The sequence below is a fragment of the Amphiprion ocellaris genome, chromosome 2 (genome assembly GCF_022539595.1).
Source record: "Amphiprion ocellaris isolate individual 3 ecotype Okinawa chromosome 2, ASM2253959v1, whole genome shotgun sequence".
Taxonomy (NCBI): domain Eukaryota; kingdom Metazoa; phylum Chordata; class Actinopteri; family Pomacentridae; genus Amphiprion; species Amphiprion ocellaris.
The window spans coordinates 32,326,849-32,351,556 of record NC_072767.1 but is presented as its reverse complement, the minus strand read 5'-3'; the positions used below and the strand labels follow the sequence as shown (position 1 = coordinate 32,351,556).

The 24,708-nt window shown below is 40.3% G+C and overlaps 2 protein-coding genes across 5 annotated transcripts; both read right to left on the bottom strand.

Annotated features, from left to right (window-relative positions):
- Positions 1–17,350, bottom strand: inpp5d (inositol polyphosphate-5-phosphatase D). 3 transcript variants are annotated; one of them, XM_023264959.3, is made up of 28 exons: positions 17,224–17,329; positions 15,734–16,144; positions 15,237–15,300; positions 11,157–11,292; positions 10,941–11,064; positions 9,882–10,022; positions 9,708–9,798; positions 9,544–9,621; positions 9,380–9,457; positions 9,155–9,278; positions 8,088–8,194; positions 7,890–7,992; positions 7,607–7,803; positions 7,409–7,526; positions 7,227–7,323; positions 5,369–5,507; positions 5,013–5,121; positions 4,751–4,839; positions 4,344–4,425; positions 4,057–4,146; positions 3,864–3,974; positions 3,708–3,787; positions 3,538–3,625; positions 3,307–3,453; positions 1,814–1,877; positions 1,529–1,726; positions 685–1,109; positions 1–593 (listed from the first exon to the last, which is right to left on the bottom strand). In XM_023264959.3, the coding sequence occupies exons 2-28, from the start codon at positions 15,871–15,873 to the stop codon at positions 562–564; spliced, it is 3,252 nt and encodes a 1,083-aa protein (XP_023120727.2). In that variant the 5' UTR covers positions 15,874–16,144; positions 17,224–17,329; the 3' UTR covers positions 1–561. The 3 variants fall into 3 exon arrangements, with proteins under 3 accessions (XP_023120727.2, XP_054869839.1, XP_054869842.1); XM_055013864.1 differs by having other exon boundaries at positions 1–1,109; XM_055013867.1 differs by lacking the exon at positions 15,734–16,144 and having other exon boundaries at positions 1–1,109; positions 17,224–17,350.
- On the bottom strand, positions 16,363–24,096 carry gpr17 (G protein-coupled receptor 17). 2 transcript variants are annotated; one of them, XM_023264961.3, is made up of 3 exons: positions 23,532–24,089; positions 20,519–20,551; positions 16,363–20,417 (listed from the first exon to the last, which is right to left on the bottom strand). In XM_023264961.3, exon 3 carries the CDS (start codon positions 20,407–20,409, stop codon positions 19,399–19,401), a length of 1,011 nt encoding a protein of 336 aa, XP_023120729.1. In that variant the 5' UTR covers positions 20,410–20,417; positions 20,519–20,551; positions 23,532–24,089; the 3' UTR covers positions 16,363–19,398. The 2 variants fall into 2 exon arrangements, with proteins under 2 accessions (XP_023120729.1, XP_035801715.1); XM_035945822.2 differs by lacking the exon at positions 20,519–20,551 and having other exon boundaries at positions 23,532–24,096.
- Between the last annotated feature and the right edge of the window lie 612 nt (positions 24,097–24,708).

Genomic DNA, 24,708 nt, shown 5'->3' with positions numbered 1-24,708 from the left:
TTAAGCTTAGATATTTGATTTATTTTTATTTCAGCATTTATTGTACGTCTTCAAGGCAAACGTGTCTGTGCAAGATAATACTGTGTGGTAAACATTCATTGGACACTTCATAGTGTAAACTCAACATGAAATCTAAATTATTTAGAAGCAAAGTTCAATTTAAAATCTGATGCTGTAATGCGAGTTTAGCACAAATGAAGCCTGAAAATGTGTCTCCAATGTCTATGCAACGTTAAAGGAATATTTCATAACTTTGGGCTGTGGGCTCAAACAACGTCTTGCTAAGAGTCAGATGAGAGGAGGATCTTGTCTGTTTAATATGGAGCTGCAGCCTACACATAGTTAGCTTAGCTTAACAGGAGGACTGGAAACAGAGGGAAACCGTTAGCATTGCTAAGGCCCTATATAGGCCCTTTAACGTTTTTGATGTACTCAGATTTAGCCGGATTAGCAGTTTTTCTTCACAGTCAGCAGATAGATAGCTTAGCTTAGCATAAAGACTGAAATTCCAGAAATGCAGGAAGTTGTACAGTCAGTGGCGACCGTCGCTGCAGCCTGATCTCACTTCACAGGACGGCCCATCTTGGGAACTTCTGGATGCACAAAACGAAAAGAAAGAGTTTGCATCACTACACGTATTATATTAAAATTAAGACGTTTCTTTACGGTCTTTGTGTGGCTGACCAGGTCTTGCCGGCGGTCTGTGTTTGCCCGGGAGTTCAGAGCTTTCTCTGTAGTCTCTGGGTTTGGGGGTTTGGGGCTCCGGGACGCCTGGCCGGGACTTAATGGGCAGAGGAGGCCGGTTCTGTGCCACCCCGCCCTCCGAGCGTGACGGCACCACCGGTTTCTTTTGTGCTGACAGATGCTGGTTGACGGGGGCTGGAGGCTGAGGTTTGTTCTCAGAGCAGGTGAAGGAGCGGTTGCGTGGGGTCGGTACCGGGGGGCGATCAGGGTCTGCATCTGCTGCTTTGGAGGATGAAAGTGGCGCATCTGGGAGTGCGAGGTGGTCCTTCTGCTGGTGGTCTTGGTCCTTGCCCCGACTGTGTGATTTTCCCATTGAACCATACAGCGGGTTGTCAAACATCTCTGATGTCCTTTCATCCTCACCTCTGCAACAGCAACGCACAATGTCACTTTTAATGGTTCTAATGCTGCAATCCCTTGCCCATATTTATTCAATTTTATTGGGATTTTTTTTATTTGGTTCCCACACAGTATTGTATATATCTTGCCTTTTTTGCATATGTTGTAATTCTTAATATAGTGTTGTTTAATATGTACATTTGATTTTATTATTTATCATTAATGTTAATTTAGCTTGTTATCGATCCACCGTCCAGTGGCAGCTATTTATATTTTCATCATGCTCCCACGTATGATGACAATAAAGCTATTCTATTCTATTCTATTCTATTCTATTCTATGCAGACAGTCTATTAGTTGGTAAATATCTGTTGGATCATATTAGCTAAAGGTGTTTTCCTGAACACTGAAATGAAACTGAAGTCGCTTCTAATCAGGCACTTACGTGGAACCTTTCCCTGTTGGACTGCGTGTGCTCACATCGTAACCACTCTTCTTCGACTCTTTACCCCCTGCTCCGACATTGGGGAGGGTCCATTTTGGCATGCTGTAACTCCAGCCATTATTGGTCACATTCTCACTTCTATATGACAATCCCATGTAACTGGGGTTAGAAATATCATGAGCCTGGGTGACGGACATCCTGTCAACCAGAAGAAGGAAAAATAAATAAATCACACCTTGCTTCCACGTTTGAGATATTTTTCTATTAATGTGAAAAATGTCTTACTTGTTGGGATCTCCTCCTTTGCATTTTGAGGCAACAGGGTCATCCTTCTCGATTTTGATGAAATCTAAAGGTGGACAAGGCAAGTTTATTTCTAAAGCACATTTAATACACAAAGGCAATCCAAAGTCTCTGTCCGATTGTTGATTTGACCGCTAAAAAAAGGATTTATTCCTATCTATAGGTCCTCAGGTTTATGAAAATCTGGAAGTTTGAATCTGTGTTCTTGAGACTGTAAACTGAAGTTTCAAGGTGGAAATGCTCATCCATAGTGTTGACTCACTCATGATATGTCCTCGCCTTGGTTTTAAAATGTCTATACGTGGGTGTATTTAAGTGCCAAGGACAGCTGATTCCAGCAGTGGGCCACAATTCAATTAAATCTTATTTGCTGTATATAGCACTAATTTACAATATAAGGCCACTCAGGGCACTTCACATAATAAGGTCAAGCAGCAGAACGGCTAAAAGCAATTTAATCATGTTTAACTCTGAGCCCCATTGACTGACCAATCACTGCAAACTTGTATTCAGAAAACAAATCTGTATCTACTTACAGAGAATAAACAGGAGCTTAAATCCACTCCTATAGTTACCTTGAGTTTAAGAAATGAAGTTATGTGTTCTCTTTTCTTGGTGTATGTCACTGATCTCGCAGCAGCATTTTGAATGAGTCATAAATATCTAAAGGTTTAAACTGGGGAGGCCATTGTGGGGTGTAGTACAATCATCCAGCCTACAAAGCATAAAACTACAAATGAGCTTTCCTTCTGTTTTAAAAAAAAAGTTATATTTTTGGCCTTTTGTTGGCTGTATTAGACAGGTTAGTCAAGAGGCAGACAGGAAAGTAAGGAGAAGAATGGTGGAAGACCTGCAGCAAAGGGCTTTAATCGAACCCAGGCTGCTGTGTTGGGGACTGTAGCCCATGTTTATGGGTCACCTGCTCAACCAGTTGAGCTACCTGGGAGCTCCCGAATGAGCTTTACTAATAATACATATCCACAGGCTCTACTATTTATACGCTTCCTGTTTATTGTCTATGTAAGAAGTCGTGCAATGCTTTCAAATATTGTCGCGATGCGTTTCAAGAAACAAAGCACCACATTGGACAATCCTAATATGCACAAAGTTGAGGTCTAGGCTACTTTTTGCAAATCAGCCATGTCCAGATTTAGTACTTGCTCTGCTTATTTCTCCCCTCAGAAACACATTTCAGTGAACTGCTGTTTGTGATATAAGCAAACGTTCCCAAATGAGCTGCCGTGTTTGTCTAGTTTGAATTGCAGTCATGAGTGAAGCATTCGTCAAATCAGGTGCAGCCAGTGTTTGCATGGATGCAGGAGGGTGTGGTTTGTATTGGTTTTGTGTTGACATCATCAAACAATCATCTGTTGTGACACTGCCTAGTCATATGACTATCAAGTGCTGAATGCTATGGGAGAAAATAACAACAGGTGCTTCAAGATCCTGTAAGTCAGTCCTGAGCTGAGCCTCACCATATAACTTCTCAGTGGGTTTCCCCTCAGAGGTGTGTAACTGGATGCCGCCTGTCAAAGTGCCTGTCTTCTCTCCGTGGTGCGTCAGTGTGATCTGAAACTCGGTGTAGCAGAACTGGGCGGCTCGCAGCGCTACACATCCTTCTCCTTTGGGAAACGAACACCAGCAGACCGTAAGCATCACTCAGTTGAGTGGAATCTGCATTCGAACTGCATGTAAGCCCTCATTACCGTACGACTCGTCGCAGTCTGTGGACTTCACACAGATGAGGATGTGCTGGTCCAGCAGGTACTCGGGGTCAGAGATGATGGGGGTGAGCTTGAAAAGACAAACCATAAATATTAATCAGTGATGCCACAACAAAGCAGTTTTCTACACTGATATCTGCAACTTCATCTACCTGTACTTGGTTGCCAAACCGAACTTTTATGGAGCCAGCAGGGTGCTCTGCATTCTCTCCCTCTGATGTCTTCACTGTCTCTGTTGGAAATATTTGTTTTATTGATATGATCCCATTTAAAATCCAATGAGATGTGGTCAAAGAGACAAAACATACTCTCCAAGCAGCTGGAGTGGAATTCGATGAAGAACTTGGTCTTTGATTTTGTCAACAATGTGGCCACACAGTTCATGATTTGTATTCCACCTTGAGGTGCACTGTCTGGATCTGAAAAATTAAAAAGAGAGAACATCAGACTGCAAATTTTGGAGCAGACAACATCTGTGGTGAGGCTGAGTGGTGATCATACCTTGTTTGGAGACATATTGTGAGGCGACGCCTACTTCAAACGAAGCAAAAACGGGCGAGTGGTCACTTGTCATGATGTCATTAGTGCAACCTGCAAGTTAAACAGTTAAGTCAAATATTCATTTGAGGATTTGTCTTTATTTTATACAACACAGAGCAGAACTGAAGACATTAAAACTGAGATTAGATCTTACCTGGAATGTCAAAATGAATAATTAGCTTTAAGATTCAGAAAATTACTGAGGAATTCTGGGCTTGTAAAGTAAAGGTTAACATGGAATTACTCACCGTATGCTTGGCAGACAACATGAACCAGAGGATATGACTTCCGCAGGATGCGGTCGCACCATGAGGGCAAATTGTACTTTGTCTGTAGAGTTACATCCATCACACAAGCATTAATACTGAAAGTATTAATTGTCAAAGTTGTAAAGCAATGTGAAGACTAAAAAAAAAAATCTGAAATGTTGGGAGTCTGACTTGAGCCATTATAGGTTTTTTTTAAGATTTGTGAGTAATGTCAGAAGTTGGATGGGTGGTCATGAAACTTCTGGCAGAAACACCATCATGCATTCTTGCTTGTGTGGATCAATGGAGGTTTGTGTTCTTTGGTGTAACCGCCTTCATAGTTTCGGCACTATGAGGCTCGACAGGAGCCACACAGGGATCAGACATCTGACTAAACACAAGCTTACCCCTGTGGCCTTGGCCTTTGTGTAAGCATACTTCTCTCGCGTGTCTCTTTCAAAGCGATATGTGGGTGCGAAGGTGATTTCCTCTTCATCTACAATCAAAATGAAAATCTTTTTTTTTTTAAGTTTTGACATGTGGTGACAATCGATAGGTGCATTTGATAATGTACAGAGCAGAGTTTATGTAGAAAATCACACTCTGGAAATCAAAGTTACACCATCAGTTGCTGTGTATCTGTATAGATTAATACTCTGCAAAGCTCACCAAAATGCAAGAAGACCTTGTCCTCATTCTTCTCCATGCTGAGTTGGTCTTTACTGAGGAGTTCCTGGTACTGCTGCTGTTTGATCTTTGTCACAATGTACTCAGCTTCCTGTGAAGGGAAACAGTGCACAGAGGTGACTTTCCTGGCAGAAAGTGTTCACAGCTGAGTTCAGACACCGGCCAACCACCACAGTTTTTTATTTACCACTGAAGTACAACACTGCTGGATCTCTAATGTCTGAGGTAAATGTCATGACAAGACAATATCTATAATATGTACATATACAGAGCAGACACAGATCAAATAGCTGTGTCATTATGAGGAATATTTACAATGAACGTTCTGTACAACTCACTGTGGATGGGAATTCAACGCGGTAGTTCAGATCTCCAAGCCAGAAGAGGTGAGTAAACTGATGTGTGATGTCAAACGGATTAAGCTTCTTATCTCCCAGATTCAAAAATCGCAGGATGTTGATGTAGTTTTGATTGCGTCTGCAAATACAGAAAGAATTATTGCAGAAACATCAAATCTAATTGATGAGGACACATAGATTTATAAAGCGCATAAGTGTGGTTCCAGAAGCAGGATGACACAAGAAGTCAAAAAGAGAATTACAAAAGGCACATCATAATGAAATTGGTCGTGTTTTCCATAAAGATAGTGGTGTACAAAAACATGGTAAATTCATTGTTCAAGTCTGTAATATTAATGAATGAACCCAGCTTAAAGTCAGATTTACTTTTACTTTCAGTGTATATTAATAGTTATCTTTCTAGATTGTGTGATCTCCAAATCCATGCAGTGAAGATAATGGTGTATAATTTCACAAAAATGAAAAATGGTAAAGCATTATGAGAAAAGTAAAAATAAAAATTATAGGTGAATGCATCACTCATAATAAATAAGAGGTGACGATTCTCCTTTACATTTATTCTTGAGTTTATACTGTAGTGGGTGATGATGGTGCACAGGACTGCATTACATTTACTAATGTTTCTAGTATTTTGTCCACCCCATTGAAATACATGTGGGTGGCTGACACTTGGAACCAATGCAACATCTGACAGCATCAACAAAAAGTAAAAATGTACAAGCCTCAAAAAATATCAAATTGTCTCAGATTTCACAGATATACCTAATAAAGTGGCCCATGAGTGGACATTTATTTCTAGAAAGCATCTGAATATTGTCTATTGACGTAATTAACTATGTTTCTGACTATATTTGGTCAGTGTCAGGCCTTCAAAGAGGTGCGCTTTTCTCCCAAAAGTGTCTGCAGAGCTCTGCATACAGTTCAAGCAATATATGTTATGTTGCACAGTGCACTGTATCTGTCCAGCATTTTCGTTGATCAGGTAAGTGTATCCACTGAGTACTGTACTCTGACATTCCCTAGTGGACTATGATTAGTGTGAATGTATGTAATGGCTGTAGTGGCTATTGAGTCTGTATATACTCCAAAATGTAATGTCAAGGAAATACAAGTTCACTTATTCTTAACGCTTACTGCCATGAATCCACCAAACAGTGAAAGTGACCCATGTGAGTTGACAAAACTGAGGTTTTGAGAAGTGAGTGGGACATACCCACCGACCAACCACAACATTATGTCCACTGACAGGTGAAGGGAATAACATCAATCACCTTGTTGTAATGCAACATTCTACTGGGAAACCTTGAGTCCTGACATTCATGTGGATGTTTGACATGTACCATCCAACTAAACACTGCAGGTCAAGCAACTCCCCACCTCCCATGGCAACAGCAGTCCTTGATGCCAGTTGCCACCCTCAGCAGCATAATGCAACCGACACACCGCAAAAACTGCTCAGGAGTGGCCCGGTGAACACGACAGATCTAAGGTGTTCATCCAGGTTTCCACACTCCCCAAATCCAAATCTTACTCAGCATCTGTGGGATGTGCCAGGATAAGCCTGATCTAGGTAAGTCCCATCCTGCAACCCACAGGACCCACAGAATTCACTGCTACCATCCCGGCGCCACAGGACATCCTCAAAGGTCCCAACACAATATTAAGCAGGTGGTCATAATGTTTTGTCTGATCGGTGTAACTCTCTATTCATAGTGAAAATTACACATTTGGTTCTATCCATATATAAAGGATATAAAGGATCCAGTGGTGGACTGATTGACTCCTTTTAGTCATTCATTTAAAGTTGATGTTATTAAACTTGCAGCCTGCAGCTCACCTCAGCTTCTTCTCACTTCCAGATGTCAAGTGACTGTTGACAAACCCAAAAGATGTACCGTTGAACATGAAGGAGATGCCCACTGCTCCCTTGTTTCCTGCAAATCAAACATCACAGTAAGCACTAATGAGTAGTTGTTCAGTTTCTTATGGTCATTAAAGGTTTTGTGGAGAGCTGCTCACCCAAAGTGTTGGCGATTCCTGTCTTCACACTGTCTGTGAAAACATGGGAGATCCTGTTTTCATGCTCAGGTTTGGCCAGAACCACAATCCGAATGTTCCACAGTGTGTTAATCGCCACCTGGATGGTCAGAGTTGCATTCATTATTGTGCTACAGCTGCATTCAACTGAAACTTAATTTGTGTGTCAGAGTCACTCACTTGTTTAAAGCTAATGTTTGTGATGTTCCTCAGGACGCCTTTCACCGTTTCGGCCCACTCCCTCTCACCCAGAGGATCCTCCTGAGTCCCAATGACGTAGAAATCATGTGGGATGTGATCTGCTGTGTCATCTTGTGTCTTCCCTTGGCCCTTACACTGAAACCAGGAGTTGATGTTGTGGGGAGGACCAGCGTTTCCTATGGGGTTTGTGGATCAGTTTTTTTATTGTCAATCAATCAATCTCAATTTATCAATGGAGTGATTGTGTTATTCTAAATGTTACCCATGTTCCAGGTGCCAACAAACACTGTGATCATGTCCGGTTCGGGCTTTTCTGAGTGTTTGTTCTTCATTTGTTGAAGCAGCTGACAGAAACCTTCTCGTTTCTGGAGTGAAAGAAAAAATCTCATAAACTGTGCTTTACTAAGGACAGAAGAAGATGTCTGTCAGAGAAAAACATTGGAGTGTTGAGGATAATTACCTTTGTGTCATCAAACACAAACTCTTTACGCAAGATCTTCTCTTTCTCTGTCTCTACTATGATGACAAGTTTGGCATGCATCTTCTGGGATTTCACCAACTGCAGGACTGAAGAATAATCCCAGCATTAACAATATTAACATGACTAAGACTCTACTGCCATGTTAGCAGCTCTGTAAAGCAGTATAGTACAGCAGTGCTTTGATGCTGTGCAGCGATTTTGGCATAGCAGTGAAACCCTGTCACTACAACCTCCATGTCTATCACATGATGCACACTGGTCTGAAAAGCTTTTTTCTCTGTAAAACTGTAAAACAAGTGAATATAATCTTGTTCATGTATGATTTCTACAGGCTCAACCGATACACAGTTTAATACACATTCTCTCTGAGTCCAAATTTGCAAAAGCATGCAGAACATCAGGTATTTCATGGCCAAAGCTTAGAAAACAGTTTTGCCGAATGTCCCACTAAGTGCTTCCACTCAAATGAATGAGGCGCTATTGTGTCATCTAAAATCTGAATCTGAAAGAGATTTGAAAATGTTGCCTTCTTTAAGTCTGGAAATAAGTCATCTCATTTTAAGACCAGACAAAAAAAGACATCCTGTTCTTTTAGCAAAATACCAGGGTGCAGATGCAATTACCAGGTTTGTTACAAAAGCACAGTACCACCATACGTTTTAGAGTGAAAACTATAAAACTATAAAATACTACAAAGATACCATTCTGACCAATGCAGAGCCTGCAGTGCAAGGCCTTCTGTCCTGCTGTAATGAAGCCTGGGAGCATCAAAGTTAGCTATCCAAGTTTCACGGCAATCCATCCAGTAGTTGTCAAGACATTTCAGCAAGAGTCAAAAATGTCAAACTAATGGTGCACCAATAGAAAAGCCAGATGGTCGCTAAAGTCAGTAGGGTTCATTCTCTGGGGATCATGAACAAATTTCATGGCTATCCATCCAACAGTTAGAGGGATCCAGTGGTGGACAGGCTGATCGATAAACTATTGCTGAAGTTTAATTGCTAATGCGGATAAAGCATGAAGGAATAAGTTTACAGAATCCTTACTTTTATTGTGCACAAAGTATTTGTCTTCAGGCCCATCTTTCGACTTCTTAAAGTAGAGCTTCCCTCCTTCAACATCCACTTTCAGGAACATCTTTGTGGGAATGGCCAGAGATTCTTGCTTGACCTGCCAGCAAAAGAGGAAACTGATCAACTAAACTGCAAACCTCCAGACATTTGACCTCATGTCTTTTCTTTCCTGCAGTGTTAACTCATTTGGAGAAGTACCTCAAATGTAACGACCGGTATGAGAGACTTCCTGTGACCTCCTTCATATCCAACAGACTCAAAGACAGAACTTTTAGCCTGAAAACAGAAATAGAGAAATGCTTTATCATCTCACGTCATCTGTTGGCATGTCAAGAAATAGTGAAACAAAGACAGTACTCTACCTTATCTTCTATTGAGTAGAGAAGTTTTGTTAGTTGCTCTAAACGATATGATATAGATGGACCTGAATCAACAAAAATCTGAAAATAAAGACAGTAACACATGATCAGACGGGATTTTTGTATGTGTGCTGGCAATAGTGTAAAGGATCAGTGGTGGCACCAACTTGTTTCGGGACCTGTCCTATCCCTGAACAGAGCTGCTGGTCCAATGCTCTGTGAAAGACTTCCAGAGCTGGCAGGATGTGGGAAATTTCACTGCCACACAAAAGGATCAGAATGTGGTCAAATCAGCCCCAGACATGATAGAGGGTATATGAGATGTAAAGTGGTAAGTCTACCTGTTGAGGTTCTTGCAGAGTGCCATCATTAGCTTCCTGAGCCCGGGCAGGTTCGGATTGCCATTCTGTGCTTGTTCAGCATCCAAGCAGACTGAAGACCTGAAGTATTCCTGGATTGCGACTTGATGGTCCTCCGGTATTCTGGAGATACAAGACAAGCGCACTATAAGCGCTTGAACCCCAAGCAATTTTTTTTTTTTTTTTTTTGCTGCTGTCACATTTTTACTTACTGTGGGTTCGATTTTCACTAATTTAAAGTCCTGTATCTTTAATAGCAGAAATATGGCTAGAAGTAGAGAGAACTCAAAAATATGTTTTGTGCAGGATAGCAAAGCTACAATACTATAAATCATGAAAAAGAAGAAAAAAGTCAGATTTCTTAGTTTTGTTTTGTTTTAAAATTTTGAAAAATCTGCACAAAGGTATTACCAATACTGGAAATAACTTGTGGCTTTAGTTACAATATTTTACTATTTACATTTCTACAACCTCTACAAACTAGGTGTTTTTCCCACACTATTCTGCAAACTAGGAGAGTAGTGTGAAAAGCACAAGTCAAATTTCATAGTACTGAATGTATCTTTCAACAACTTGCTGCCAACTTGCTTTACTGTATACTGTTTTTGAGCCATGCTGCATTTATGTTATTGACCAAATCTTTTATTATCCTCTGAATCCCTGTAATTTGTTTCCATACTTGTATTATATCTGCTCAGTTCAGCCAAAAACTTACAGAATTTTCATCATTTAACTGTCGGTCAAAGCTGAGTCAAACATGGATTCTCAGTTGCATTTAGAAGTGCAGAATTTTTTGAATTTGAATGAGACGTAGAATAAAGTGATGTTCATGAACTATCATGATTATAAACCAATATTTAGTTAATTTTCCTTACTATGATAAATGGTCTAATTTTAGTGATTTAAAAAAAAAAACATGGCCTTTCATAACAACACGTGAACTGACCAGATTTTTGGTTCCTTATCTTATCTTACAACTTGCTGTGCAATTGGAATTTGGACAGCAAATGCAAAAAACTTGCTAGGCTGCTGTAACCATACGTGGATAGGTCTAAATGCTGCAGCCTCATCAGGTAGGTGTCTGATAAGGACTTGCACGGCTGTTCAGAAGCTTTGGAGTCGTCGGCTGTGAAGTGTCTGGGTGGAAGTTGCGGTGGAAGACTGTCTGCAGAACAAAAACATAAAGAATGTTTAGGGTTTTTTAAACAGGCAACACACTGCGTTTTCTCCTAAACAGATATAATGAAGGTTTCTGACCTGGCTCCTCGTCTACCTCCTCCTCCCTCTGGACTGAGTACTGCAGATGTGTGACCAGACCCATGTTGGGGCTGTAGTACGCCTCCACCAGCTCAGGCAGCATCGTGAAGAACCTAATAGGAACTCCTTCAGAGGCCTGCAGAGCACATCACAGCAGAAACATCCTTTTGTCACATCTCTTAAGGCACATAAAACCCCCAAAACGAATCTGAAATGTCATGTTTTCCTATTGTTCTGAAAGGTTTTTTGGTCTTTTGTTACTAAATCAAGTAACAGAACCTTTCAGGGTTACTTCCTGCATGATGTGAGACGTAGATATGTCTGTGTTTTTTTTTTCCAAAGCAGCTTTTTAGTGTTGTTTTTGAGGTTGCTTCTTTGGTTATTCAATTTTAAAGAACATATGACTACCCCTGTTCTCTTTTTAGTGTTTTATCATTTTTATCGGTGAGTTTAATCTCTTTTACTTATTTTAAACTTTCTCTTTGAAACTTAAAGCTATTGAGCCACTAGAAATAAAGTGATCCAGCTTGCCAATACAGCTCTTTTTGTCACTATACTTGAAATAAAAAGGTGTAAGTTCTTTAAACCAGCAGTCACCATAGTACTAGATGCATGTGCACAACAATAAATTATTATTAGGTCAACATTTTTATTAAATAGCCTCATTATAGCAAGTAATACGCACAAACCTGCATGCACTACCTTCTAGATTAAACTATCCCACCCTCTTCTGTGCAAAAACACTGCTGTAGTATCACACAAATCTAACATGCTGGAACTCAATACTAAAGAACCCATTCACGCTCCAGTAGTCAGCACATTTTTACCACTGAAAGTTTCCATTTTATGCCACATGTTTGCATATAAAATGTTTTCATGATTGTCAAGTCCTCCCAAACTTAATTCATTTCCTATCATTTTTTATCTTAAACAATGATGATACCCCATTATATCTTTCTATTAAGACAGCTCGATGTATTTCTTATCTTTACTCCGGTAAATGGCAAAGGTGACAACGGAAAAATGTCAGACCAATATAACATCGGCTGATGTGCAGATTGAAGTCATGCTTGCTTTCATTGCTGCCACTGAATTACTGCAGCTTCCTCAGTTTATGGCTCCAGCTCAAATATAGCAGGGCCCTTCAGTCTCAGTTGAATACAAAACACAAAGTAGGCATTTGTACAATGATTCTTATTGCACCTATGCGCACACCAAATCTGTATTCTATCAAATTATGAATGCCAGTTAATATTAAAACCACAGCTTGGCTTTAATAGATACATTTGCACCCTCACTATTGCAAGTTTCAAACTTTCAGAGGCTTTAAAATTAGAAGTGCATTTGTGCTGCCAGCCAGATCGGAAAAAGAAGTTCCCCCCGAGGAAGATGAATGTGGACGCCCCCTCAAACCAAACCGACAATGTAGAAAGCAGGCAAAAATGTTGTTACATGGCTTATACTATGTACGCAGAAATGTAACAGACGGAAAAAATATTGATTAGTAGTAACCAAATATTTATTATTTATTAGTAGTAATAGAAAAGTGAAAAATGGTGCAAATTACTGTAATGCATAATGTAATGCTGATGTTTAATTTGTGCTGTGATATTAATTGATTCATGCAGCATGACCAGCATTAGACAGAAAAGTTACTAGCAGTAAACCTGATACAAAGTCAGATAAAGTAATCTGAGCAATAAAATATATGGCTGCACTACATGTCATATTTCATAAAGCATAATTCACTTCCTAGCTTAGTATTTATTTTTATTTTATTTTACCATATTTACAAGAGACAGAGGTTATTGACATGCAGATTCCATGTAACACCAGTTATATGGAAATATTTCAGCTACAGAGACGAACAGGCACTTTGGCGGCAGCGTCTTGCGTTTGTTGCCGCTACACGAGGCCACATTTGTAATTTATTTCACCATTTGAAGCAGCACCAAAACAAAATATTTCATATCACAATACATATTGCAGAAAAACAAACTATCGCAGTGTCAGCTTTTTTCAATATTGTGCAGCCCTCAAAAAAAATCCACATTTTCTTTGTTCTTTTCACTTTGTGACCTAAAAATGCATAAAATTGGACCACCTGAGGTCAATGTGCAATGGTTTAATTACTGGTTTCTACAGAACACTCATCATATAATCATATTATCTCAATTTAGCTTTGATGAAAATGAGATTAAAGAAATGAAACTGAGTCTGCAGCTAATGTGACGCCCTGCAAAAGTGCAGCAGCACTTTTAGCTAAACGTGTTTAGCAGATTGGACATTATGACTAAGTGTGCTAGCATCACTTTTGCAAGCGCAATAATACAGATAAGGTTAAGGGGATGCTTTTATTTTATAGATAACTGATCATAAACCATAATGCAGTTCATCCTGAGTGGTGTATAAATACATGTGTCAAATTCTACACCAATCTACCTAAGAACTCTTGAGACAAAAAAGGACACTCCCATTGTGGCGTTTCAGAAAAAAAAAATAAAACAGAGAATCACAAATTCATTAGGCGTTGTCTGTTTCTCGCTGCTTTCCTATCTTGCCTTTAACCTCAACCTGACCGGTCAACACAGATTGCTGCCCTCCCTGAACCTGGTTCTGCCAAAGTTTTCTCTGTCAAAATGGAATGTTATTTATTTGTCAGTGTTGCCAACGAGGTGCCCTGAGGGAATCGTTTGGATTAGTTGGGTTTCTCTCTACAGTATAACACTATAAGTGTTATGGTCCCTGCTCCTGCCCTGTTCTTCTCCGTCCTTCTTCCTGTCTGTCATCTGTCTCTCCCTATTCTCACTCTCTCTGGTCTCTCTCCCCTATATCTCTCCCTCACTCATCCCATGTCATCTCTCTCTCCTTGTCTTGTATCTCTGACTCCCTCTGTCTGCATCTGCTGGTCTCTGTCTTTCTGCCTGTCTCACTCTCACTCACCTGCCTGCACGCCTCTGATTACATTCATGTGAATCAGCTGCACTGATCAGCCCATTTACCTCACCTGTCTTCAATGACACCTCCACTATGTAAACCCAGCTCAGTCACTCACTCGCTGCTGGACCATAGACTCTCATATTCTGCAGCGTCTCCTGACCACCACGCTTCATGGACACGACTCTGCCCCTGTACTCTCGCCGGTTCCTGTTTGTTTCCCCACCTGGACTTACCTTCCTGTCTGGATTCCCACCTGTTCCTATTCTGTCTCCAACCTGCTGACTTAGATTTCTCTGCTGTTGTTAGTTTAGAGTTTTTGTTGATTTTGGTAGTCTTGCCTGTTTTCTCAATTAGGTTTTGTTTGTCAGCTTTCAGCCCTTCATCCCTAGATTTTTGTTCTTTCTAAATAAAGTTCCTTTTTTTCTGCTAAAACCAGTTTGTCTGTTTCTGTGCCTGCATCTGGGCTCTCTGACTCCCCCACGTAACAATAAGGTATCCACCTTAGTGCTCAAAGTTGACTTAAAGTGTGAAATTATCGATTTAAATAAAACTAAAAAAAAGGAAACAAATCCTTACGTACCATAAACATCTGCAAAAAATGATCACTGCAATCTGTCCATGCTATCATTGTTGAGAAATTTCATTCTGGGTCAGTGGTGGACGGTTATTACAAGTATAAATACGCAGCACTTCTTAAAATATGTTGCAAATGCACAGCTGCATTAACAATACTTGTAAACCAGCATTTATTTTTGATATTATGAGCAAAATATCCTTTGATCAACACATTAATATTGTACGTCTTAACCTTAATATTTAAATTAGTCATGTAAATTTGCACAATAAATAATACTGCAAGGTCATAGCCTTAATATTTGAAGATATAAGGTAACTTTGTAATGTAAATCTCTTTTGTCTACTGGAAAGCACCTTGGCTCAGCCGCTGTTTTAAATGTGCTGTATGAATGAGGTTTTGGAGTCTTGCACCTGTCTTGTTTTAACTTAAGCTTTTTGTTTGTCCACTTTGTAAATCCTTGCTCTTAAAAATGTCATGTTACTAAAATTATAATTATTACGATTGTTAACTTATGTGATTTTGCATCTAAAACAATGGCAGCTCATGTCAGACTGTCTACCCACCTGGACAGAAAGCTTCTTGTCCTCATTTGGCAGGATTCTGTATGTGTACACACAGTTCTGGAATCTGTGATCAAAGCAACAAAATGCAAATGTCTGTTAATAAAATATTACATATAAATAAGTTAGCCATTGTCTGGTCGCATTTCAAATGAAAAATGACATGCAGAGGGCAAAGGGTGGTGTTTTGTGGCAGCACAGTATGCAAAAAAAGGGGAACTAGTCTTGTGTTGCAGTGTGCAAAAAAACTGTGATATGATACAGTGGAATCCAGCAAGGGGAACTTAAGCTTTTAATCATTTTTTCTGCACAAATGATGATTTTTATAATTCTGTCACACCAAATGCCCAAAACATACGGTATAGCAGCCAGATGTGTCATTAGTCATCATCTACAGCTCATTTTGCATGTTATGAAGACACATGAATCATCAGCTGTATGAAAGTGTAACAAAATCACCTGCAAGCTACGACTGCAATAGTAAAAGACAAGCAACTTACAAAACACAGAGAGCATACGCTCCCTGTATGGACTCGCTGTCCCGGATAAGGAAGCTTCCATCTCTCGCTGCTTTGGAAAGTAGATCCTCGGCTTTGGATCGAGTTATATTACCATGGTACCAAGGATGATAACCTGGCATCCTGTTTCTCACCCAAGAGCCTGAGCTCAAGAGTTTTGCATCTGGTCTTTAAAAAAATAATTGCAGCAAACCTCTGTAGACTCAGTTTTTCTTTGTGGCTATTTTCATCTTCTCACTATGCGTACTTTCAAGTCCTTTCTTTCACTTGTTCATCCTCTGCGTGTACAAGCTGTAAAAGGAAGCTGCTACTAGCTCGACTGTGAACTTCCTCATTTGAGAAGTTACAGAGAGGAGGGCCTCCGCTTGGCTGCTCTGTGACAGATCCACACAGCTGTAAAATGGAAATGCAGACTTTAATCTTTGTCACACTACTGTAAAGATTAACCAACATATTGAGCTCTTTAGTTTCTCTTGCTTGTGAGCTGTTCAGATGACAGTTAATGTAAAAAAAACCCTGAGTTTAAAGAAGAGAAAAGGGGAACTAACATGACTATTCTTATTGGTTACAGTGAAAGAACTGACTGATAATTATCAGAACAGGAGGCTTCATTTGGTTTTCATATCCTTTTTAATGCTCAAACCATCAAAACAGGTGCTCAAATTCACCCTCTCTGGCCTGAGTGTGACTGACACACTTTTATACATCTCATATGAATCAGGGGAGCTTGGGTGGTTTCTGAAATACATACATTCAGGAAACAACTTTAGAATAGCTTGCCATGTTCATGTGATGGACAGGAAGTCTTGCAGAAATAAGAGGAGGAAAATAAGCCGCTCACAAACCACAACATGGTCACATGATGCGAAAAGAGAACTGCACGGTGACAAGTCAGTGCAGGCTCGGAGGTTTCTGTCTCAGCGCTCGAAATAGTTCTGCCACTTTCACGATTAGCGAGTCAAAGCCCCAGACACGGAGGATGTGAAATCATACTTTTGCTTTCGCGACTAAAATGTCGAGTTAACGTACTTTTTATGTAACAGAAATGACAAGTAGATGTTATCGATGAAAACAAGGAGCGAAATGTGAGCCGGTCATTGTCATATAATCAGCTGCTGGAGCGTTTGTACAGTTTTAATGAGCAGAAGGAGCATTTTCACTGCAGAGAATTACGCCACAGTTACTTACAAGCTGAACTTGAACAAGCTTTTTGCAATTTAGTCAGACTGACTCCCAGTAAAAAAGAACAATAGTTAATAGTTTGTCATGCAGTAGTGCAATATAAATGCATAGAAGAGCCAAGAAGCTGGATAATGAAGAATATACAGTATTTACAATGAGAATTGTCAAGCACAAGCAAAATAAACATAATACTGGTGTCCTGGAGCATTTTTTAAAACGTCATTGCTATATCCCCATTCACTCATTCATGAATCCCTGTACACACTGAACAGCCACAACATTAAAACCACCTTGTAATTGGCGCAGGTCTCCCTCATGCCTCCAAATGAGCTCCGCATTTTTGCTGTTTCCACCACATCATCTTCAAAAATTGAGTGTTCACTTGCTGCCTCATACATCCAACCACAGACAGGTGCCATGATGATGACATAATCAAGGATATTCACCTCACCTGTCAGGGGTTTTAATGTTGCGGCTCATTAGTGTGCAAAATCGCAGTAAACTGAGATTTCGGACATTTACTAGTCAACATCATTTTGCCTCAACACTATAAGCTGTAGAAGTGCACAAGGGTCATTTGTATGTCTATAAAAATGTGATGTGTTGCACCACCGTGGGATTTTTAGCAGAAAGTAGTGTACATGCTGTGAACAACACAACTTTGTGGAATAATTGAGGGCATTATATAAAGCGGATACATTTATACAATCAAAAATCAAACGCCAGAGTAAAAATGCAGTAAATACAGTAAAACATTATATAAAGAAAATAGATGTGATTTTAAATAGAACTCAGGAGTCTAGAGTCTTACTTGCAACTCCATTATGCACATAAGCTAAATGCTTATCATACAATGCCAACACACTGACGTTTCACAGGTGTGACATGAACATATTCAGCAACTTCATTTGTGATATTAGCATGCTAATGTGTGCTAATTCATGCTAAACACACTGTTGCATGTTGTAGGCCACAAAAAAATCTTCCACTTGATGACGGTGCGTCAGACAGATGAGCACCAAATGTACACAATTTCTTTAAGAGTTGCATACAGTATATCTGTAATTTTATGTCAAATATTTTATGTTGGACGACAAAGCCATGCTGCTAGCAATGGTGAATGCACCTTAGATTGGGGAAAAAAAGCAATAAAACTCAGAATAACTAATGAGCTTTCATCATATTTGGCTTATAATACAAAACAGCAATAGGAAAAATATATTGCAAGTTGACTATGTACATGTTTGCTCAGTCTTTTAGTGATTGACACACCTCCCCAGCAAACAGGAAAGGCAGTTTAAATATGTTGCTGTATGAGCAATTTCCTTTATCTGAAACAAGAGTGTTGTTATTTTTTAGACCTAGGAACCTTTTCTTGGGATGAAGACTGTTGATGGCAGCAGGTTGCACCTAGAACCAGTAGCAGCAGTAGCTGCCCAGCATTAAAATGTGCTCAGGTTTCAGAGTTCTGTATTTGAGTCTCTGAGCTTTTTAGACAAACTTTTTGCAATTTGGCAGATAAGTAGACTTTGTCCATGGGGGTAAGTTAAGTCAACATTTTTGGACCTGAACAGTGGAAGTCCCACCCAAACCTGATGTGCATTCATTGATTGTGAGCACAGTTAGTCAGATAAATCTTATAATAATTAAACCCAATCGAAATGCAGTCATTCCAAACAGATAATGAACAATAACAATGAATCAGATCAACTGACGAGCAGCTGCGGTGGAAAAGAGCAACAATATAATCAGAATATTGTGAAATAATGTTAAGTCAGTGAAAGTTAAATAATTTCTTTATGTTTAAGGGGCAAAGTTATATTTAAAAAGAAGTTGTTTTTCCATCTGCTGCATCAATGACATGAGCTGTTTGAATGAAAGAACATGATACCACTTTGGTTAATCCGGGTTCCCTTGAGAATAGAACATATTGACACACAAACCTGAGATCCAATCAGATTAGACTTAGTAGGTTTTGATCAGGTGTGGGTTCCATGAAACCAAGGGAACCAATGAAGACCTTGAATGGGAAGAACCCGCAATGCTTGCAGATTTGATGGGGATCGCAGTGGCATTTCAGAAGCATGAAGAAAACATGGAAGGAGCCTCTAACCTTCTATTTAGTTGTCAGATGACAGCACCATAGTTGTAGCTAAATATTTTGATTTGGTCCAAAAGTAACATGTCATTTTTAAACCACGAACATCATTCTTTCTAACTGATCAAATATGCAGCAGTGTGACCACAGAGTTTGTTGGATTTTAGATATGTTCCTTTGCTCACATAAATAATGTTCAGTGAATAGGTTGGAAGGTGGACGCTGGAACTGAGGCTTAATTTCAAAGTGAGCTTTAACTCAGGCAAAGGCAACAGTCAGTGCATAGTTAGACCAAAGCTGGTTGTATTGGAAAGCCATTTAGTCACCGCAGATAGTAGATTGTAGATACAGTCTGAATCCTGCTTCCTCAGAACTCAGACTTTGCGCTCACGGAGCTCTCATGTGTTCCCTTTAACTCTCCACTGGTGGCTCCGGACATTCCTCCCTTATCTTTACAGAACAGTCGCCTCAGCGTGCCGCGAAATTTCTCCGCGCCAAACAGGTAAACCAGCGGGTCCATGGCGCCGTTCAGGCAAGTGAGGGAGGAGGTGAGGCGGTTGGCCAGACTCAGGCCTCTTCGTGTTTCGCAGGAGTTGTCAGGGTGGTTGTAGCCCAGGATGAAGGTGGCTCTGCTCATGTGGTAAGGCAGGAAACAGACCACGTAGATGAGCATGACCAGGCCGATGGTGCGCAGCGCCCTCAGCTTCAGGGCCGGTTCCAGTCTGGAGCCCCGATGCAGGCTGTGGATGATGAGAAAGTAACAGGACAGAGTGGCGAGGAAAGGCGGCGTGAAGGCCACGGCCAGCGAGATCAGTGCTTTGCGTGAGGCCTTCTCTCTGTACAGCTGCATACACACCGTCATGTTGTCCATCTCTGCAGTCTGATGGGTGACGAGCAGCGGCGCCATGGAGACGGTAACCAGGACCCACAGACAGAAGCTGATGATGTGAGCGTAACGACTGCGACGGACCTTCAGTGACCTCACGGCATGAACTACAGCCAGGTAGCGATCCCCCGCCACACAGGCCAGGAAGTACAGGCTGGCGTACATGTTGACATAGAATAAGAAGCCCACCACTCTGCAGGGCACCTCGCCAAAGGGCCAGTGGCCTCCAGTGAAGTGGTAGATGGCTCTGAGTGGGAGGATGATCACGTACGATAAGTCGGCCACAGCCAGATGAATCAAGAAGACATTGGCTGGAGAGGATGTCCCACGCTGCTGAGAGAAAATCCAGAGAGCCAAGCTGTTCCCGCTCAACGCCAGGACAAAAACCACGACGTAGAACCACCCAAACACCTGATTCTCAATTGTTGTCTCCAGTGGCGGACAGCTCTCAGATGTCTGGTTAGACAGCAACTCCACTGTAGCTGACTCCATTCTGGTAGCTGAGGAGACAGAAATTGGTACAAATTTATCTTAAAAGCAATTTAGAGGCATCACTGGAGGTGTTTTTTTATTTTAATCAAGTAAAAGGACAGATTTTTACCTTGCAGGGTACAGATCAGGTCTGCTTCCTGACCTGCATTTAAATCAAGTATGTTAAATTTTAACAACAACAACAACAAAAAGCACAGTTCATTGTTAGTATTCAGACAGCAAACTACCTCAGTGACAGGAAACCATGACAGCCCAACCCCTTGTCCAAATACAAGACAACAGGCAAGGAGAGTTTTTGTCACAGTGCCAGTTTCACAAGGTAACAATGGATGTCAGTGTCCCTGGTTAATGTGCAAATGCCCTCAGAGGATGTAATTCCTGCGTTTTGACCACTACAAGTACTAATTAGGCTTCCTCTACAAAGCCCAGGAAGTCAGACAGTCTTTAGATCTTCTCTCTGCAGAATAACTGGCCTACAGCCGGATTAACCAGCAACAACTGTTTCTTCTAGGCTCAATGACAAACTCTGAGAAGCATGTATGACATTAAGCTGTAGCTGTTAAAGGTAAACATATGTGTGCAAGACAATACTGTGCAACTACATGGCATAACTGATAGCATAGCTTGAAACTCAGCATGATAAATAATAAAATTATATACAGTACCTGCGGATAATTTTAAACTAATGCTAGCATAGAAGCAATTAAGACTGAATATATGGCTGTTATTTTTATCACTCGAATAAAATGGATTTGAGATTTTAGTAAATGCATTTATTTGCTTTGTTGTTGTTAGTTATATAAGAAAACTGATGCTACTTTTATATCCTAAATTTAAGGAAACAATGTTAGCTTAGCAGAGTAACAATCCACCTATAATGCCTGTTAATGCTAGTTAAATAGCATTTTATATCTAATTTGTTTAATTCATACAACAGTATGAGCTTAAACTGTGGAATAAAAATGACATGTTGTGGGTAGGTTGTGCCAGCAGGTGACTTAATTTTCTTTTTCATAGGCAGGCTTGCCCCTCTGTCCATTGTTTGTGCTAAACTGAGCAAGTTTAAGAAGAAAATGTGACAGTTTAATAAAAGTAATGGATAAACAACAAAGCCAAACAGCAAAAAGGAATAATAAATTATTAAAATTCATAAGTAATGGTTAAAAACTGAATGATTGGATGGCTAACTTTTAAAATGATAAACTAATGGTGTGGATAAACAATTGAAATTTTCACCTTAAAGTGGATTAACAGCAAAAACAGTGGCTAAACACTTAAAACTGTTAGTTAAACAGTTAAATAGCTAGCTAGGTAAAATTAGGAGCTGTAGAATTACTAGGTAAATGTATGGCTAACAGTAGAATTTATGAGCTAGCAGTAGATTAACAAATTAAACTGTTGGCTAAAATTGGATAAACTGTTGGAAAAGTGTCAATAAACAGTTGAAAATGTTAGGTAACAGCTGAACTGAAAGCTAAAAGAAACTGATTTAGGTTAAACTGTATCGCTTCAACTAATCAATAAATAGCTCTGACCAAACAGACCTAAACACTGACAGTTCAACTGGATGGAAATATATTTTAACAATATCAACTGTTATATAAATAAACATAAAATTAGATCCAATTTTAAAAGGTTCAAGTAAGTGCATTTAGCATGAGAAATGTCAGTCTGAAAGGCCTGCTGGGATGCATCAGACAAACCACTGTTCTGAGGGAAACTACTTTAAATGAAGAATCAAGATGATCTGAGTTATTCCAACTACTTCTTCAAGGTCTTTTGGATTATTTATTTAATATTCATATTTCATACATTATTGACATGGTTTGTGCTTCTAAATCACTTTTATATCATTCCATTTTAATGGGAAAAACTATGACATGTCAAAATTGTCATGCTATTATTGCAATTATTACAATTATGAAATGATAAATACTTGTATGCCTGGCAACAGCCCAATACTTTTTGACAAATATCTATCTTTAAATACAAATTACTGGTTGTCTCACTTTCCCAGGGATGAAGCAGACAAATATTTTCCAGTCCTCCCAGGATTGCACATTGTTTCCATCTATTTAGACACACCTTAAAGATGACCACCCACTCTTCTGTCCAAATCTGGCAAGCACCAACTGTCCACTCCTTTTTTTTGTATTTATCTGTTCTTTTTTGTTGCTTCAGCTTGACATCTAAACACAAGCATTAGCTGGAGCATGAACACCAAAGTCTGACATTAATTAATCTAAGGCCAGGCTTTTTTTTTTTTTTTTTTTTTTACTTTAATGATGGTGTCAGTGGTGGATCCAACACCAACATTACAACATATATGTGGGATGATCTTGTCATCCAGCAGATGTTTCTATAGCTGAAGGGAGGATCATAAAAGCACCATGCAGACAGCTCGCCAAGCCCTGAAATGAGATTAAATAATGCTGCACAATAAAAACAAAGTCCTTTTTTGTCTAACTGGGTTCAATCTCTGCATCGCCGGCTCACTGGCCAGACTTTGGGCCCATTAGAAACCAGCCACATGTAGCAGCGTGGCTTTTTTCACTGAGCGTTGTGGGACCCACATGTAGGGGTATTTCTCAGCCAAGGTTCAGACTCACAGCATTCAGGAGCCCTGAAGAAAGATTGGTTGCAGCCCCAGCAGGGATAACAAATCAGGAGCAGAGCGTCTGAATGGAAAAGCTTCCATAAATAAGGATCTCCGAGGGATAATCCTGGAGAGAGACAATCCTGAAATATGCCTTGATCACAGTGATCTGGTTAAGCAGATCTGTGGAGGCGTGAAGAAGAGGCTGAGCATCCTGTGGCTAAACACTGACAGCTGTAATGTTTGCAATCTGCGATAAAGTAAATGAGAAATTTGTGCCATTTAGCCTTAAAGGCTGATGAAAGATTGCCATTATTTCTAAAAAATCTGCAAAATACCAAGCTGTTCAGAGGTATCAAACACTAAAGTAAAGCACTAACAAAGAAATTTGCCTGATAAATTCTAACTACAACCTGATAACTCTACTAACAATGCAGTTCTTTGCTCAGCTATGTGCAACTTTACACCAACATACATGATTTCTCATTTACCAGAAATAAAATAATCCAATGTAAATAACGCTTACCAGAGTTCCTGAGGAGAAAAGGACAAAAGTTTGCTCAAAGACAAAGTGGCCAGCAGTCAGTGCAGGATCAGGGATGTGAAGCAAAGTGAAGACAGGGAGTTCGTCCGCCGCTCTGTGGAGGATCTGGTGTTCTGAAACAAAGAACTTCGTCCTATAACCCCCTCTTCTCTCCCTCAAGATGTTCTTGGGAATGAGACTGTAGCGCTTTTTGTGTCTCAACAAATTTGATAACAGAAAGGGAGTCCCGATGGGAGCCTTTCGTTTGAACCCTGACCCCACCCTTTCTCTCTCCATCCCCTTCTCCTCAGAGAGCCACTTGTGCGCTCCACAATAGCCTGAGTCAGAATAAGCGCCACATTTTAGCAGCGGGAAGAAGAATGGCATGCCTCAGTCGCAGCGAGTCGCCGGGTATGACTCCATGGAAACCAGGCCTAGCGGTGCACCGAGGGGCTTCACCGTGAACTCCCACCCCCCCACTGATAGATAGAAGATGGACTGTGTTGTTAATAGAGAAGTTTATGACTAAAGTCTCAGAGATGATCTTTTGTCGATGGTCCGTTAAGTTCTAAAGAGGGCCCCAAGCCCTATAGGAGAGCAAGAAAAAAACAAGAGCAGGGAGGAGGGGCCGCTTGGAGGAAACAGAGGCCCTTGTTGCTGTCTTGCCTCCTGGGGGCATCTTGAATTGGAATGCCCAAAATAATCAGTCACATAGCCATCGGACAGATGTGGAGAGAAGACCCACTGGCTGAGGGGGGATAATATTTCTTTCATACGCTGGAGTTCACAGCTGTGTGTCAGACACATCGGCCCTTTCTCTCCTCTGTATCATCGCTATGCAAATGGTATTCTGTAGACTTGAATGAAGCCACTATCTGTGCAGGACCGTGGAGAAGCTTTGACACCACTACCCCGTTAATATACTGCCAACTGCTAATTGGAGCGGCCCCTCACTTTGTCTGTGTCTGTTGTGCATCTTGTAACCCTGAAGCAAAAACATTTCTTTGTGTAAGTGCTTGCTATCGTAAATATATCATTTCTCTCACTCCTGTGAAGGCTCAGTCAAACTAAAAAAAGTTTCTGCAGCCACAGAAAAAGAGACGCTTTTATTATAAAGGACAGTTCCACCATTTTATTAGCTGTTGAATTTTGCAGAAAGTCGGCTACTGACATGTAAACA

Excerpts from the sequence above, each read along its gene's own strand:
- inpp5d (XM_055013864.1), bottom strand. The coding sequence starts at position 15,873 with ATGCCAGGTTATCATCCTTGGTACCATGGTAATATAACTCGATCCAAA. Across the intron at positions 11,065-11,156 it reads GGAGGTAGACGAGGAGCCAG|ACAGTCTTCCACCGCAACTT; the intron begins GTCAGAAACCTT and ends TTTGTTCTGCAG. Across the intron at positions 3,975-4,056 it reads ACAATATGTCTCCAAACAAG|ATCCAGACAGTGCACCTCAA; the intron begins GTATGATCACCA and ends TTAATTTTTCAG.
- gpr17 (XM_035945822.2), bottom strand. The coding sequence starts at position 20,409 with ATGGAGTCAGCTACAGTGGAGTTGCTGTCTAACCAGACATCTGAGAGC.